The sequence below is a fragment of the Lithobates pipiens genome, unplaced genomic scaffold (assembly GCF_037356315.1).
Source record: "Lithobates pipiens isolate NorthernLeopardFrog02 unplaced genomic scaffold, aLitPip1_a1.2 Scaffold_30, whole genome shotgun sequence".
NCBI lineage: Eukaryota > Metazoa > Chordata > Amphibia > Anura > Ranidae > Lithobates > Lithobates pipiens.
The window spans coordinates 174,463,610-174,479,755 of record NW_027507791.1 but is presented as its reverse complement, the minus strand read 5'-3'; the positions used below and the strand labels follow the sequence as shown (position 1 = coordinate 174,479,755).

The 16,146-nt window shown below is 46.0% G+C and overlaps 1 protein-coding gene across 4 annotated transcripts in view; it reads right to left on the bottom strand.

The window, feature by feature from the left end:
* LOC143943351 (NACHT, LRR and PYD domains-containing protein 3-like) overlaps nucleotides 1-16,146 on the bottom strand; it is a 465,848-nt gene that overhangs the window by 309,143 nt on the left and 140,559 nt on the right. For all 4 annotated transcript variants that reach the window (XM_077465072.1, XM_077465070.1, XM_077465069.1 and 1 more), the window contains one exon: nucleotides 3,996-4,156. In XM_077465072.1, the coding sequence (XP_077321198.1) occupies nucleotides 3,996-4,156 (161 nt within the window). The remainder of the gene's footprint in view (nucleotides 1-3,995; nucleotides 4,157-16,146) is intronic.

The window sequence follows — 16,146 nt, the reverse complement described above, 5'->3', positions numbered from 1 at the left end:
TGGGTAGAGCTCCAAAGGGATGAAGCTAAGGGGAAAATAATACCGGGAGTATGCTATAGACCCCCTAACCTGAGGGAGGAACGGGAGAAAGATCTCCTATCACAATTTGGAGTAGCAGCAAGGATGGGCAGTGTTATCATAATGGGGGATTTTAACTGTCCAGACATAGACTGGACGGAGGGAACCGTGAATTTATCTAAGGCTCGCCAGTTCTTAAATGTCTTGCAGGACAATTTTATGGGTCAGATGGTAGACGCACCAACTAGAAATAAAGCGTTACTGGATCTACTTATTACCAACAATACAGACCTGATCACGGATGTGGAAATATGAGGCAATTTAGGGAACAGCGATCACAGGTCAATTGGCTTCAGTATAAATCACACAAATAGGAAACATAAGGGGAATACAAAGACACTGAATTTCAAAAGAGCAAACTTCCCTAAACTACGAATCCTACTAGAAGGCATAAATTGGGATAAAATCTTAGGCACAAAGAACTTGGAGGAGAGATGGTTTTGCTTTAAGAGCATATTAAATAAGGGCATTAGCCAATGTATCCCATTGGGTAATAAATTTAAAAGTGCGAACAAAAATCCTGGATGGCTTAACTCCATTGTAAAAATGCATATAAAAGCAAAGGAGAAGGCATTCAAAAAATACAAGGTTGAGGGATCATCAGCATCATTCAGATTTTATAAGAATGCAACAAGAAATGTAAGGGTGCATTAAGGACGGCTAAGATAGAACATGAAAGACACATAGAGGAGGAGAGCAAAACAAATCCCAAGAAATTCTTTAAGTATGTAAACAGTGAAAAAGTGAGGACAGACCACATGGGCCCCATAAAGAATGAGGAACTACATCTGGTTACAAAGGATGGGGAGATAGCAAAGGTCTTGAATTTATTCTACTCCTCAGTCTTCATAAGGCACTCGAGGGGCTTCAATAACCAAAACTGCAGTGTTTATCCTCATGACAAATCACAGGAAGCACCTCCATGGTTATCAGAGGACAGAATTAAAATTAGGCTTGGGAAACTTAACATTAATAAATCACCAGGACCAGATGGCTTGCATCCGAGAGTACTTAGGGAACTCGGTCAATTAATTGCCAGACCATTGTTTCTAATTTTTATTGACAGTCTACTGACTGGAATGGTACCAGCTGATTGGAGAAAAGCCAATGTAGCACCAATATTTAAAAAGGGCCCAAAATACATCCCTGGGAATTACAAACCAGTTAGCCTAACATCAATAGTATGTAAACTGTTTGAGGGGATGATAAGGGACTATATGCAAGATTTTAGTAATGGGAACGATATCAGCAGTAATCAGCATGGATTCATGAAGAATCATTCTTGCCAAACCAATCTACTAACCTTCTATGAGGAGGTGAGTTGCCAGCTAGATAAAGGAAGGCCCATAGACGTGGTGTATCTGGATTTTGCAAAAGCATTTGACACAGTTCCTCATAAACATTTACTGTACAAAATAAGGCCCATTGGCATGGACCATAGGGTGAGTACATGGACTGAAAACTGGCTACAAGGGTGAGTTCAGAGGGTGGTGATAAATGGGGAGTACTCGGAATGGTCAGGGGTGGGTAGTGGGGTCCCCCAGGGTTCTGTGCTGGGACCAATCCTATTTAATTTGTTCATAAACGACCTGGAGGATGGGGGAAACAGTTCAATCACTGGATTTGAGGACAATACTAAGCTAAACAGGGCAATAACTTCTCCGCAGGATGTGGAAACCTTGCAAAAAGATCTGAACAAATTAATGGGATGAGCAACTACATGGCAAATGAGGTTCAATGTAGAAAAATGTAAAATAATGCATTTGGGTGGCAAAAATCTGAATGCAATCTATAGACTGGGGGGAGAACCTCTGGGGGAATCTAGGATGGAAAAGGACCTGGGGGTCCTAGTAGATGATAGGCTCAGTAATGGCATGCAATGCCAAGCTGCTGCTAACAAAGCAAACAGAATATTGGCATTAAAAAGAGGATCAACTCCAGAGATAAAACGATAATTCTCCCGCTCTACAAGACTCTGGTCCAGCCGCACCTGGAGTATGCTGTCCAATTCTGGGCACCAGTCCTCAGGAAGGATGTGCTGGAAATGGAGCGAGTACAAAGAAGGGCAACAAAACTAATAAAGGGTCTAGAGGATATTAGTTATGAGGAAAGGTTGTGAGCTCTGAACATAAGTTAATAATAAGAATAATCTCTGTGGAGAAGAGACACTTTAGAGGGGATATGATTTCAATATACAAATACCGGACTGGTGACCCCACAATATTGATAAAACTTTTTCGCAAAAGGGAGTTTAACAATACTCGTGGCCACTCATTAAAATTAGAAGAAAAGAGGTTTAACTTTAAACTATGTAGAGGGTTATTTACTGTAAGAGCAGCAAGGATGTGGAATTCCCTTCCACAGGTGGTGGTCTCAGTGGGGAGCATCGATAGTTTCAAGAAACTATTAGATAAGCACCAGAATGACCGCAACATACAGGGATATACAATGTAATACTGACATATAATCACACACATAGGTTGGACTTGATGGACTTGTGTCTTTTTCGACCTCACTTACTATGTAACTATATTACTGGACCTCATACAGTATATTGTAGTCCACATGGACATTTAAATATTTGTGTAAAATGTAAATATATTCCATGATTGTGAAGACTATATGGTGCCATATCATAGAAAACTATGGTGAAGTCATAATGATTACACACTCACCCTCATTCATGTTTCTGAAGCCTTATTATAACACTATATACAATACAGTAAGCCATCTCATAGCACATAAGCCCTTGTACACACAGTCGGAGATTCCGACAACCAAATCCGTCGGATTTTGTCCAACGGATCTTGTCCGAAACTGTTGCATACACACGGTCGGACAAAGTTGTCGGAAAATCCGATCTTTCAGAACTTGATGACGTAATCTCGTTACGATGGGGCTAGTAGCCAATAGCTTTGATGTAGGAATTTGATCTGAGCATGCGTGGCACTTTGTCCGATCGGAATTCTCTACACATGATCGGAGTATGTCCGATCGGAGCATTTTGTCGGAAAATATTTCCGGCAAGTTGGAAAATTTGGTCCGACGGATATTCCGACGGAAACAGTCCGATGCATACCACACACAGTCGGAATATCCGACAAAACGCTCCGATTGGACACATTCCGACGGAATCTCCGACCGCGTGTACAAGGGCATACACTTACATACAACACACTGTCTAAATTCAAAGTCATTCAAGGAACAGCACACTTTACTAGGAGTAAGAAATCTCTGATTTGTATTATGAGATCATTAATTTCTACTCTGATGTGAAGAGTATTTTTGGCAATGAAAGGATATAAAAAAAGATGATTATAATATACTGTAGATACAATTAGATACATTAGATACATTGATAGAAGCAAATTTAAAGGCAATTGGGGTGGATTTACTAAAGGCAAATAGATTGTGCACTTTGAAAGTACAGAAGAACGTATTTTCCCCAGAGCTTAGTGAATGTGGTGTAGTTCTGCTGATTTACATCATCCAATCATGTGTAAGAATAATGTTTATTTTCCTTGCATCTGATTGGGTATTCTTTTCAAAATGAAGCTTCTCCGCATTTGCTAAGCTCTGGGGAAATGAGCGCAACTGTACTTCCAAAGTGTACAGTATATTTGTCTTTAGTAAATCAACCCCTTAGTGCATTATTACATTCTGGTGGGAGAAAGCCCCCTTTATTCTGGTGGGAGCAGTTGTGTAAATGGTTTCAATATATTTTGTGGGATGTAATGAAGTTTTGATATGGTCATGTTTATTGGGAGGACTTATATGTTCAGCTGTTTATGATCAGTATGGAGTGATATGATGTACAAATATATAGGACTCTATGTTTGCAACTACTGTATGAATCAGAGTTCCCCTTTACTTATACATATATTGCTGTAGGTAATTTATAAATATATTTTTCTTACCTCTGTGTTTAAGACTTTCTGAGATTTTAGTTCTACCAGGACAGCATGAGGATTCATGTTCTCCAGGATGTAGATCAGATCATCTCTATAATACTCATATATCCTCCTCAGTGATGGATCATCATATGACGACAGCTGATAGCGGAACCTCCCGATGTCCTCTAGAAAACACAGAAATACATTTTCTGATTTATAAATGATGCAAATTAATATTCAGCATGGATTTTATCTCACTGGAGAGCTCTGCAATTGGGAAAAGGAGCACTGGAGGTGAGACTCACTATAAGGATCAATACATTAATTGGGGAATTATTTTTGCACATCCAAGCTAACTAGCTATACATCTTCACTGAGAACTTTGAGCTTTAACTATTTAAAGCCTAACTACAGATCAATAAAAAAGTAAAGTAAAAAAAAAAAAAAAAAAAAAAATAATAATAATAATAATAATAATAATAATAATATTATATATATATATATATATATATATATATATATATATATATATATATATATTCCTAGATTGTAAGCTTTAACAAGCAGGGCCCTCTGACTCCTCCTGTATTGTATTGTAACTTTACTTTCTGCCCTCATGTTGTAAAGCACTGCACAACTGTCGGCGCTATATAAATCCTGTATAATAATAATAATAATAATAATAATTTATTTCAAATACTCCCCTGCAGTATCTCCTTTTTACCACTAGAGGGTTCTCCTCTCCCAGGTAGAATGATGCCCAGTGTCATTTATCCCATTTTCTATGAGCTCAGGGTGTCAAGGACCGGCCCCCTTAGAAGTGATCTCAGACCCCTCTGGACATACAGGAGAATACTGAAGAGAGTATTCTACATCATTCAGTACCTGCCCACTGCTGAGGACAGAAGAGGACCAGAACATAGAGCCCGGGAATAAAGGGATGTATAATGATTTTTACAATGAAAAAATGATATCCAAAGGGGATGAAGGGGCATTGGGAGTGCTGGAATTGAGTTTTAAGGTTGATTTCTCAGATCAATATAAAGATATATTTTATTAGCTGTGTATTCTATTTTAAAGTATATGATGATTTGCTGTACTATGTATTGATGCTCCATTTAATATCTTATGAAAAAGGGGTCAATGACTCCTCATTCTGGTCTCCAATTTATTAAATTTAGTTTTGGATAGATCTAATATATTATTGGATTGAGTTTAGTTTGCTAAGCAATGTGTGTCATAAACAACTGCCATTTTATTTTCATACAATTGTGTTTTCATCTTTTATAAATCTGTGACAACACAGGATGACAAGAGACAGGAACAGGGTGGTGTCACCTTATAAGAGGAAATGCCTCAACAAGGACTGTCATGACATGATCCCCAGGGATTATTTTATAAAAAGTTGCACATTCATATACGATTGAACATGTCTGGAGCTAAAGAAATACCGTATTTATCAGAGTATAACACACACTTTTTCCCCCTGAAAATCGGGTGCAAAAAATGTGTGCCAATATCTTCTTTGGGCTACCATGGAAGGGAAGGTTTCCTGTTTACTCGGCGGCCTCTGTAATATGAAGTTCCACCTCCTGGACTGGCTGATATGATAGACATCCCAGCATTAGACCAGTGTTCTGTCTATCATAGGAGACGGTCCAGGAGGTGGAACTTCGTATTACAGAGGCCGTTGAGTAAATGGGAGATCCCGCTCTGTGTAATCTGATGTGTGACTGCAGATGGCCAATGATCAGGCTGCAGGTGGGCACTGATCAGGCTGCAATGATGGGCAATAGTGGGGCTGCAGATGGGCACTGATGGGCACTGATCAGGCTACAATGGAGAGGCAGAGGAAGGGTGCTGATCGGGCTGCATTGATGGGCATTGGGGGGATGCATGAACCACTTAAAGAGGAGTTCCCCTGGGTGTCCCAGGGTCCAGCGATATGGGGGGAAAGAAGCCCCACTCATTCCCCCCCTCCGCACGGTGATGGTGGCATTCTAACTGTGGTCACCCGGCTGTGACTTCACAGCCTTGGCACCCACTGATTGGCCGCGCAGTCACCTGGGACCTGTCACGTGTCCCAGATGACTGACAGAGATGAGCCCTTCCTGCACCGAGGGGAAGTAATGTCACCAGCCCAGGCACTGAAGGAGGCAGACTACGAGGGACCCCCTAGTAGTGATGGCCGAACGGTTCGCCCGGCGGTCGTTTCGCGGCGAATTTCCGACATTCGCGGTCCGCACGTTCGAACGCCTTTTTCCGTCGTTCGCCGCGGCGGACTTACGTGTTTAATGTATACAAGAACTTTAACCTTTGGTGACACGTTTATCATGTGATACAGGACAGCCAATTGAGACATGACAGCACATGGACACTTGTACATTCCCCCTAACCTATAAATACACCCGATCCGGTGGCCATTTTACATTCTTTCTTCTGTTACGATAGGGACAGGTTCCTGTGTGGAGTAGGGAGAGATAAACCACTAGCTATTTGGTACACAAAAGTTCTTTTCAGGACTGGTATAGGTGTTAGGTGTTGATAGGTTTGCTGTGCTGCTGATTCTTGCAGCAGCCTGAGTGTCTTTTGTTAGTTTAGAGAAAGGGAAAGGACGGTGTATGCTACAGGGACAGCCAGATTAGTCTTTCATCATCATCATCATCATCATCATCATTAGCTGTTACTATCAAGGTCCACAAAAGAGCTGTTCCAGTAACCACTAATCGTTCTCTTTTTTTGCCAATTTGTATAGGGACAGGAAGGAAGCAGTGTTGTCAGGCAGTGAGGGTAATTTTAAAGACTTGCTGTTATTATTAGTTCCACAAAGGTTCTTTTCAGGACTGGTATCAGTGGTACAGTAATAGGCTTGTACATGTATAATATTCTTTCTTCCAAATATAGAAAGGATATTATACTTGACTGCTGCCCTTCTGCTGCAGTCTGCTAAACATTCACAACTCACTTGTTCCACAAAAGTTCTTATAAGGACTGGTAACTTGGTATAGGGTGCTACGGTACATAGGCTTGAGTGCGGTACAGTCTGCTGTTCTGTAAGGACCGCTATCGGTCCACAATAGATAGGGTTGACGTGCACCACTGCTGACCGCTGCCCTATACTGCAGCAGTCCTTCAGCGGTATAGGGACTGACGTACAGTCTGCTAATCACTAACACACAACCTGCTTGTTCCACAAAAGTTCTTATAAGGACTGGTAACTTGGTATAGGGTGCTACGGTACATAGGCTTGAGTGCGGTACAGTCTGCTGTTCTGTAAGGACCGCTATCGGTCCACAATAGATAGGGTTGACGTGCACCACTGCTGACCGCTGCCCTATACTGCAGCAGTCCTTCAGCGGTATAGGGACTGACGTACAGTCTGCTAAACACTAATACACAACCTGCTTGGTCCACAAAAGTTCTTATAAGGACTGGTAACTTGGTATAGGGTGCTACGGTACATAGGCTTGAGTGCGGTACAGTCTGCTGTTCTGTAAGGACCGCTATAGGTCCACAATAGATAGGGTTGACGTGCACCACTGCTGACCGCTCACCTATACTGCAGCAGTCCTTCAGCGGTATAGGGACTGACGTACAGTCTGCTAATCACTAACACACAACCTGCTTGTTCCACAAAAGTTCTTATAAGGACTGGTAACTTGGTATAGGGTGCTACGGTACATAGGCTTGAGTGCGGTACAGTCTGCTGTTCTGTAAGGACCGCTATCGGTCCACAATAGATAGGGTTGACGTGCACCACTGCTGACCGCTGCCCTATACTGCAGCAGTCCTTCAGCGGTATAGGGACTGACGTACAGTCTGCTAAACACTAATACACAACCTGCTTGGTCCACAAAAGTTCTTATAAGGACTGGTAACTTGGTATAGGGTGCTACGGTACATAGGCTTGAGTGCGGTACAGTCTGCTGTTCTGTAAGGACCGCTATAGGTCCACAATAGATAGGGTTGACGTGCACCACTGCTGACCGCTCACCTATACTGCAGCAGTCCTTCAGCGGTATAGGGACTGACGTACAGTCTGCTAATCACTAACACACAACCTGCTTGTTCCACAAAAGTTCTTATAAGGACTGGTAACTTGGTATAGGGTGCTACGGTACATAGGCTTGAGTGCGGTACAGTCTGCTGTTCTGTAAGGACCGCTATCGGTCCACAATAGATAGGGTTGACGTGCACCACTGCTGACCGCTGCCCTATACTGCAGCAGTCCTTCAGCGGTATAGGGACTGACGTACAGTCTGCTAAACACTAATACACAACCTGCTTGTTCCACAAAAGTTCTTATAAGGACTGGTAACTTGGTATAGGGTGCTACGGTACATAGGCTTGAGTGCGGTACAGTCTGCTGTTCTGTAAGGACCGCTATCGGTCCACAATAGATAGGGTTGACGTGCACCACTGCTGACCGCTCACCTATACTGCAGCAGTCCTTCAGCGGTATAGGGACTAAGAGTTTTGTCACAGGGTCATTTAAAAAATGACATGCAGAGGAAGAGGCAGGCCCTTCCGCAGGGGTGGTAGGGGTAGGGCAGGAGCAACAGGCTTGAGCCAAAGTGGGAAGTTGCAGAAGGTGCGTTCAATTACTTTAAAGGATGCACCAGACTTGGTTGAGTGGCTCGCTCAGCCTTACTCTTCTGCACCCTCCTCATCCTCTCGATCTGCACCCTCTTCTTCACTCTCTGCTATGTGCACCCCCAAAGACACTACCACCAACAACACGACCACCACCACCACCACCACATACCTTCCGCTTGAGTCACTGGAATTATTTTCCGATCCATATCAAGAGGACATTTCTGATGCGCAGCCACTCTTGGTATTGGATCAGGAAGAGGAGGTAGCAACAAGCGCTACTCAGCAGTCTGACGCCAGTACCCAGATCAGCCCAAGGAGGAGGTTGGTCCCCGGTGTTGCTGCCTACTCCGAGATCTCTACTTATAGCGGTGGGGAAGGTGACGTTGATGATGACGTGTCTAGTGATGTCACGTGGGTGCCCACAAGAGAGGAAGAGGAGGGGAGTTCAGAGGGAGATATGGACCAGCAGATAGGGAGGAGAAGCAGCAATGACTTACATTGCACAGCAGGGACAAAGCAGACTGCAAATGTATCAGGAGCGAGTCATCGACCATGTACGGTCACATCTGGCGCTCCCAGGACACCGGCACATGGCTCCGCAGTGTGGGCTTTTTTTAACGTGTCCGCTGCTGACAATAGCGTTGCCATCTGCAATCTTTGCAGTCAACGCGTTAGTCGCGGTAAGCCCAATACTCACCTAGGGACGACCGCCTTAAGAAGGCACATGAGCAGCCATCACCGAGCCCAGTGGGAGCAACGGAACACACAAAGCCACACTGCAGGCTCTCACCGTCCAGCCTCGTCTTCTACTTCTCCTTCTCCTCTCTCCTCACAATTGTCCTCCACTCCACCTTCCATCACGCCAAGCTCACATTTTTCTGCAAAAAGGCAGGCTTCCGTGGGCCTAATGTTTGAGCGTAAAAAAATGATGATGCCGGATAACCCTCTTGCCCAACGGTTGGCGGCTGGCTTGTCAGAACTCATAGCCCGCCAACTACTGCCATATAAACTGGTGGACTCGGAGGCCTTTCGCAAATTTGTGGCCATTGGAACACCACAATGGAAGGTCCCAGGAAGGAAGTATTTCTCAGAGAAGGGCATCCCAGAGCTATATGGCCATGTTCAGCGGCAAGTGAATGTATCTCTGGCACACAGTGTCGGTGCCAAGATACATCTGACCACAGACACGTGGTCTAGCAAACACGGGCAGGGAAGGTATATCAGTTTTACTGCCCACTGGGTGAACCTTCTGACGGCCGTCAAGCATGTAACCCGTGGCACCCGTGTAGATTTGGTTTTACCGCCACGGATTGCATGCAGGCCTGACTCTTCTTCTCCTCCTCCTACTCCATCCTCCTCCCTCTCCTCCTCAGCTGCCTCCTCCTTTTCCGCTGCTAGCGTCTCTTCCACTGCACCGCCCAAGCTCCCCAGAACCTATTCCACATGCCAGGTGAGACGTTGCCATGCCGTGCTGCGTCTGTTGTGCCTGGAAGCAAAGAGCCACACTGGCCCGGCACTCCTTTCAGCTTTGCGTTCACAGGCAGATGAGTGGCTAACACCGCTCAATTTGACAGTTGGTAAAGTGGTGTGTGACAACGGTGCCAATCTGCTTAGCGCATTGAAACAGGGCAAAATCACGCACGTGCCGTGCATGGCACACGTCTTAAACTTGGTCGTGCAGCGATTCCTTGTCAAATACCCTGGGGTCCAGGACATCTTGCGGCAGGCAAGGAAAATCTCGGCCCATTTCAGAAGATCTTACACGGCCATGGCTCGCCTTGCTGACATTCAGCGGCGACACCATCTGCCGGTCAGACGTCTTATTTGCGATTGCCCGACGCGATGGAACTCAACCTTCTATATGCTTGATAGGCTGCTCCAGCAGAAACGTGCAGTTAACGTCTACCTGTATGAACTCTGCGAAAGAAACGGTTCTGGGGAGCTGGGTTTTTTTTCACCGCGCCAGTGGCTGCTCATGCGCGACACATGCAGACTTCTGCGGCCATTTGAGGAGATCACCAAACTGGTCAGTCGCAGCCATGGCGCCATCAGTGACATGGTACCTTATGCCTTCTTTCTGGAGCGTGCATTGCGTCGTGTCATTGATCAGGCTGTGGAGGAGCAGGAGCGGGAAGATGAGGAAGTCGCAATGCTGGATGAATTCCCAGGGGGGGCTACTCTATCTGAGACAAGTCAACAACAGGAGTCTGATGAGGAGTCAGAGGAGGATGGTGCCGGGGCGGATGAGCAGGAGCAAGAAGAGCATGCTTTAAACCTTTCTGGGATCCCTGTTGTGCGAGGATGGGGAGAGGAGAATGAAGAGGACGACATTATCCTGGATGATGAGCAGGAGCCAGGCCACCACACCGCTTCCACTTTAGTGCAAATGGGGGCCTTCATGCTCCAGTGTTTTAATAGGGACCCCCGTATAAAAAGCATGAGGGTCAAGGACCAGTACTGGGTGGCAACGTACTTAGACCCCCGGTACAAACACAAAATGGCGGAAATGTTACCGCCGTCGCAGAGGGCTGTCAGAATGCAGCACTTCCAGGCCTTGCTTCGAGAAATGCTGCATTCTGCTTTTGCGTGCGCTGGCAGAGGAGCAATTCCCACTCCCAGAGAAGGATTTGCGGGTACCAATCCAACAGCGCCTGCAAGAAGAGGCCGGTTTGAAGATGTGTTGGTGACTTCGGATATGAGGTCATTCTTTCAGCCGACCCATCGACAGGTGTCATCCGGATCCAGCATCAGGGAACGCCTAGACCGTCAGGTGTCCGACTACATTGGGTTAACGGCCGATGTGGACGCTCTGAGGAGTGATGAACCCCTAGACTACTGGGTGGGCAGGCTTGACCTCTGGCCAGAGCTTGCCCAATTTGCAATCGAACTGTTGGCTTGCCCCTCATCCAGTGTCCTGTCCGAAAGGACGTTCAGCGCAGCAGGGGGGATTGTGACCGATAAGCGTACTCGCCTAGCTCACCACAGTGTTAACTACCTCACATTTCTAAAAATGAATGAGGCATGGATCTCGGAGGAATTCAACACATGTGACCAGTAGACCATGTATATGTCTATAAACTATTTTTTTAATCAAGCACACAGACCTTCTTAATTCATTTGGCTCACTTCCTTGACCCAAAAAAGCACACCGTACTATATGCCCCTACCCTCCTCTTTGAAGAGGTTGAGCGGTGTCATATTTCTACTGGGGCTGCTTATGATATCCCTGTGCTGTGCTGACTTCCTCCTGGGGGTTCTTATTATGAAGGGATCACACTATCCCTGTGCTGTGCTGACTTCCTCCTGGGGGTTCTTATTATGAGGGGATCACACCATCCCTGTGCTGTGCTGACTTCCTCCTGGGGCTGCTTACGGTGCTGCTGTCAGTGCTGTATGTCACGGTGCTGCTGTCAGCGCTGTATGTCACGGTGCTGCTGTCAGCGCTGTATGTCACGGTGCTGCTGTCAGCGCTGTATGTCACGGTGCTGCTGTCAGCGCTGTATGTCACGGTGCTGCTGTCAGCGCTGTATGTCACGGTGCTGCTGTCAGCGCTGTATGTCACGGTGCTGCTGTCAGCGCTGTATGTCACGGTGCTGCTGTCAGCGCTGTATGTCACGGTGCTGCTGTCAGCGCTGTATGTCACGGTGCTGCTGTCAGCGCTGTATGTCACGGTGCTGCTGTCAGCGCTGTATGTCACGGTGCTGCTGTCAGCGCTGTATGTCACGGTGCTGCTGTCAGCGCTGTATGTCACGGTGCTGCTGTCAGCGCTGTATGTCACGGTGCTGCTGTCAGCGCTGTATGTCACGGTGCTGCTGTCAGCGCTGTATGTCACGGTGCTGCTGTCATCGCTGTATGTCACGGTGCTGCTGTCAGCGCTGTATGTCACGGTGCTGCTGTCAGCGCTGTATGTCACGGTGCTGCTGTCAGTGCTCTGTATTACGGTGCTGCTGTCAGATGCCTCTATCACGGTGCATGTGTCATTCCGGTATGTCACGCTGCTGGTGATCATCTCCTGCACCCTCTTCTTTGCCTACCCTGGTCCCTGACCTTCCCTCTCCTCCATTGCCTTCATTAGCTCCATAGTCCTGAATTGTTAGAACAATTTCCCAAATAAAATAAAAATGCTTGTAGTTATCGATCCCAAATTCACCTCATACATGTATTATGTCATTGTCCAGATGGTGGGACTACGTTTTACCCCCTAATAATTACCACGTGGCCGCAAATTCGACATGAAGGTTTGCAAAGTTCGCCTCCCATTGAAGTCAATGGGGCCCGCGGCGAACGTTCGGTTTCGCGAACGTTTGGGTCCGTTCGCATTTCGCGTTCGCGAAACGTCCCGTCGGAAGTTCGTCCATCACTACCCCCTAGCACAGTGTTTCTCAAATCCAGTCCTCAGGCCCCCCCCAACAGGTCATGTTTTTCAGGTTTTTCATTATTTTTCACAGGTGATTTGATCAGTTTCACTGCCTTAGCAATTACCACAGCCGTTTCATCTGAGGGACATCCTGAAAACATGACCTGTTGGGGGGGCCTGAGGACTGGATTTGAGAAACACTGACCTAGCAACAGGCATTTAGGTGAGTTAAAAAACAAAAATCCAAATGTTTTTTTTAGGAATTTTAATGATTTTTTTTTCTGTGCAACACCACTTTAAGGACCAAAAGATTTGCCCCCTTTATGACCAGGCCATTTTTTGTGATACAGCACTGTGTCGCTTTAACTGACAATTGCGCAATCGTGCGATGCTGTACCAAAACAAAATTGTCGTCCTTTTTTTTTCCCACAAATAGAGCTTTATTTGGGTGGTATTTTATCACCTCTGCAGTTTTTATTCTTTGTGCTATAAACAAATAAAGGCCAACAATTTTGAAAAAAAAAAAAAAATTTTTTTTTACTTTTTGCTATAATATATAACCAAAAAAATGTAAAAAAAAATGTCTTCAACACTTTAGGCCAATATGTATTCTTCTACATATTTTTTGGTAAAAAAAAATGCAATAAGTGGATATTGATTGGTTTGTGCAAAAGTTATAGCATCTACAAAATAGGGAATAGATTTATGGCTTTTTTTATTATTTTTTTTACTAGTAATGGCGGTGATCTGCGATTTTATTGAGACTGCGACACTGCGGTGGACACTTTTAACACCTTTTTTGGACCACTGACATTTATACAGTGATCAGAGCTAAAAATAGCCACTGATTACTGTATATATGTCACTGCCAGGGAAGGGGTTACATGTTCCCTGGAAGGTGTTTCTAACTGTGGGGGGAGTGTAGTGACGACTGGAGGAGGAGAAAGATTGCTGTTCCTGATTACTAGAAACAGCAGATCTCTCACTCCTTTCCTGAAAGAATGAGGATCTGTCTGTTTACATTGACAGATCCCTGTTCTGTCTCTCTCAGGTCACCAGCCGGACATTGTGGCTGCCGGCCACGCACATTGGCTCCAACATCACATGGTGGGTGTGCGCAGCCCCTATAACCCTCAAAGTGCCCACCATACAGCTATGGCGATTCACACAGGGGATCCAGCCTGTCGCCATATAACAGGGATATGCAATTAACAACGGACCTCCAGCTGTTGCAGAACTACAAGTCCCATGAGGCATAGCAAGATTCTGACAGCCACAAGCATAACACCCAGGGGCAGAGGCATGATGGGACTTTTAGTTTAGCAAAAGCTGGAGGTCCGCTAATTGCATATGCCTGCCGTATAACAACGACGGCTGGTTGGCAAGTAGTTAATGGGCACTGATCAGGCTGCATTAATGGGCAACGGTGAGGCTGTAGATGAGCACTGATAAGGCTGCATGGATGGGCACTGACCCCTATTTTGCTTTGAAGTTCTTTATTTAAAATTATTTTTCTTGATCATACATCACGGGACACAGGAGCTTCATTACATAGTGGGTTATATAGGCACCTCTGGTGATTGTACACTGGTTGACCCTAATTAAAGAGAATTCCTCCCCTATATAACCCCTCCCATTTGGGAGGCACCTCAGTTTTTTCGCCAGTGTCTGGTCGATGGTCACGTAAAACTTAGCTCTATGCGGGTCCCGGTGAGGGCCGAAGGGCTACATCAAACCGGATCCATACCTCGGGCCGATATTTGACTCCCATGATGGTATGGTACCCGGGCCTCTTCTGCCGAAGAAACGAGGTTTTGCCTGTAAGTCCTCTCCATTGGAAGACTGGGCTCTGGGACAACCAGACTTGGGGTACTGTTGACTCAGGGCGCCCGTAAGTTTCTGGCAGAGCTTTTTACATGGCCCAGGTAGGAGGATCTTTTCGTAAAAACCCCAGATACACCTGAAGGTTGGCTAACAATACCCGCCGTGATGGGTGAAGGCTGGAATTGGTCTGAGATCAGCAATTCCTGCGGCGGGGAACAGGTAAGGGAAGTCATCCTATATATTTTAAATATATGAATGGATTTCTTCATTGTGAGTAGTTGTATGTCTTACCTGGTTTCCACCACTAGAGGGAGTAAGAGCAGCCTGATGCATACTTACATGCCTTTCAATACAACACGCTCAGTGAAAGCCTGGTTCTCCAGCTACTCACGTCTCCCTTACAGTTCCTGCCACAGTTAAGGTAAAAAGGGGTCCCATGCAGGTCCAGGGGTCCCACGTTGCTCCCTTTGGGTTCTCCTTCCCCCCCCCCGGATCCCGCGGTCCTCGTGCACGCGCGCGGGCGCGCTCCTGACCTAATGGAGGAGGGGGGGGGGGTGTGGTTGCTAGCCGTGCACGTTAGTGTGCACAACACTTTAGTGCAGGTGCCAAGCGGCAGTTTTAAAAAGCCCAGAGCGTCAGGGGACTGTAACTGGAGACACAGGAGCTGTGGGCTGTAAGCATCCGTGGGGATTGGATCCAGGCAAACCTTAAGACACCTACTCAGCATCAGGTTGTGCAGTTTAAGCATATATTGATTTATTGTGAGACTTTAAGCGCAACAGTGATTGCATTTGTACTAGTACCTCTGCTTTGTAGCTTAGTACTATGTCTCCTCGTAAGAGGGTTTCAGGGGCAGGTAATAAAAGCACTGGCAAGTCACCGCCTAGGTCCAGGGGTTCCAAAAGTGCATGCAAATTACCATCCCCCTCTGCAAGCCTGCCTCTCAAGACGAGTCAGTGCCCCTTTCAGGCTTTGCAGCCTCTCCTAATGTCGCAGCCCCGGTCTATGTCACTGAGGACTCCCTTAGGGCTACATTGGAGAGTTTTTGAAGGGAGGATCATGAATTTTATTTCTGCTTCCCTAAAAGATAGCAGGAAAAGGGGTAGATCCCCTCCCTCTGCTGAAATCCCTCTCTCAGACAGTTGTTCTGAAAATGAGGAGGGATCCCTATCTTTGGATAGGGATCATGAGCAGTCGGATGAGTCAGAGGAAGAGGAGTTAGTCCCCTCCTCCCAGGCACTCAGAAAGCAGGTGCAGTATTATACTGAATTGGTGCGTACCACGTTCAGAATGCCGGCTGCTGAAGTCGCTACATCCTCTGTCTCTTCCCTGGGAGTCAGGAAAGCCCCACAGACTGCTTGTTCCTTTCCAATTCATCCTTTAATGGGTGAGTTGATG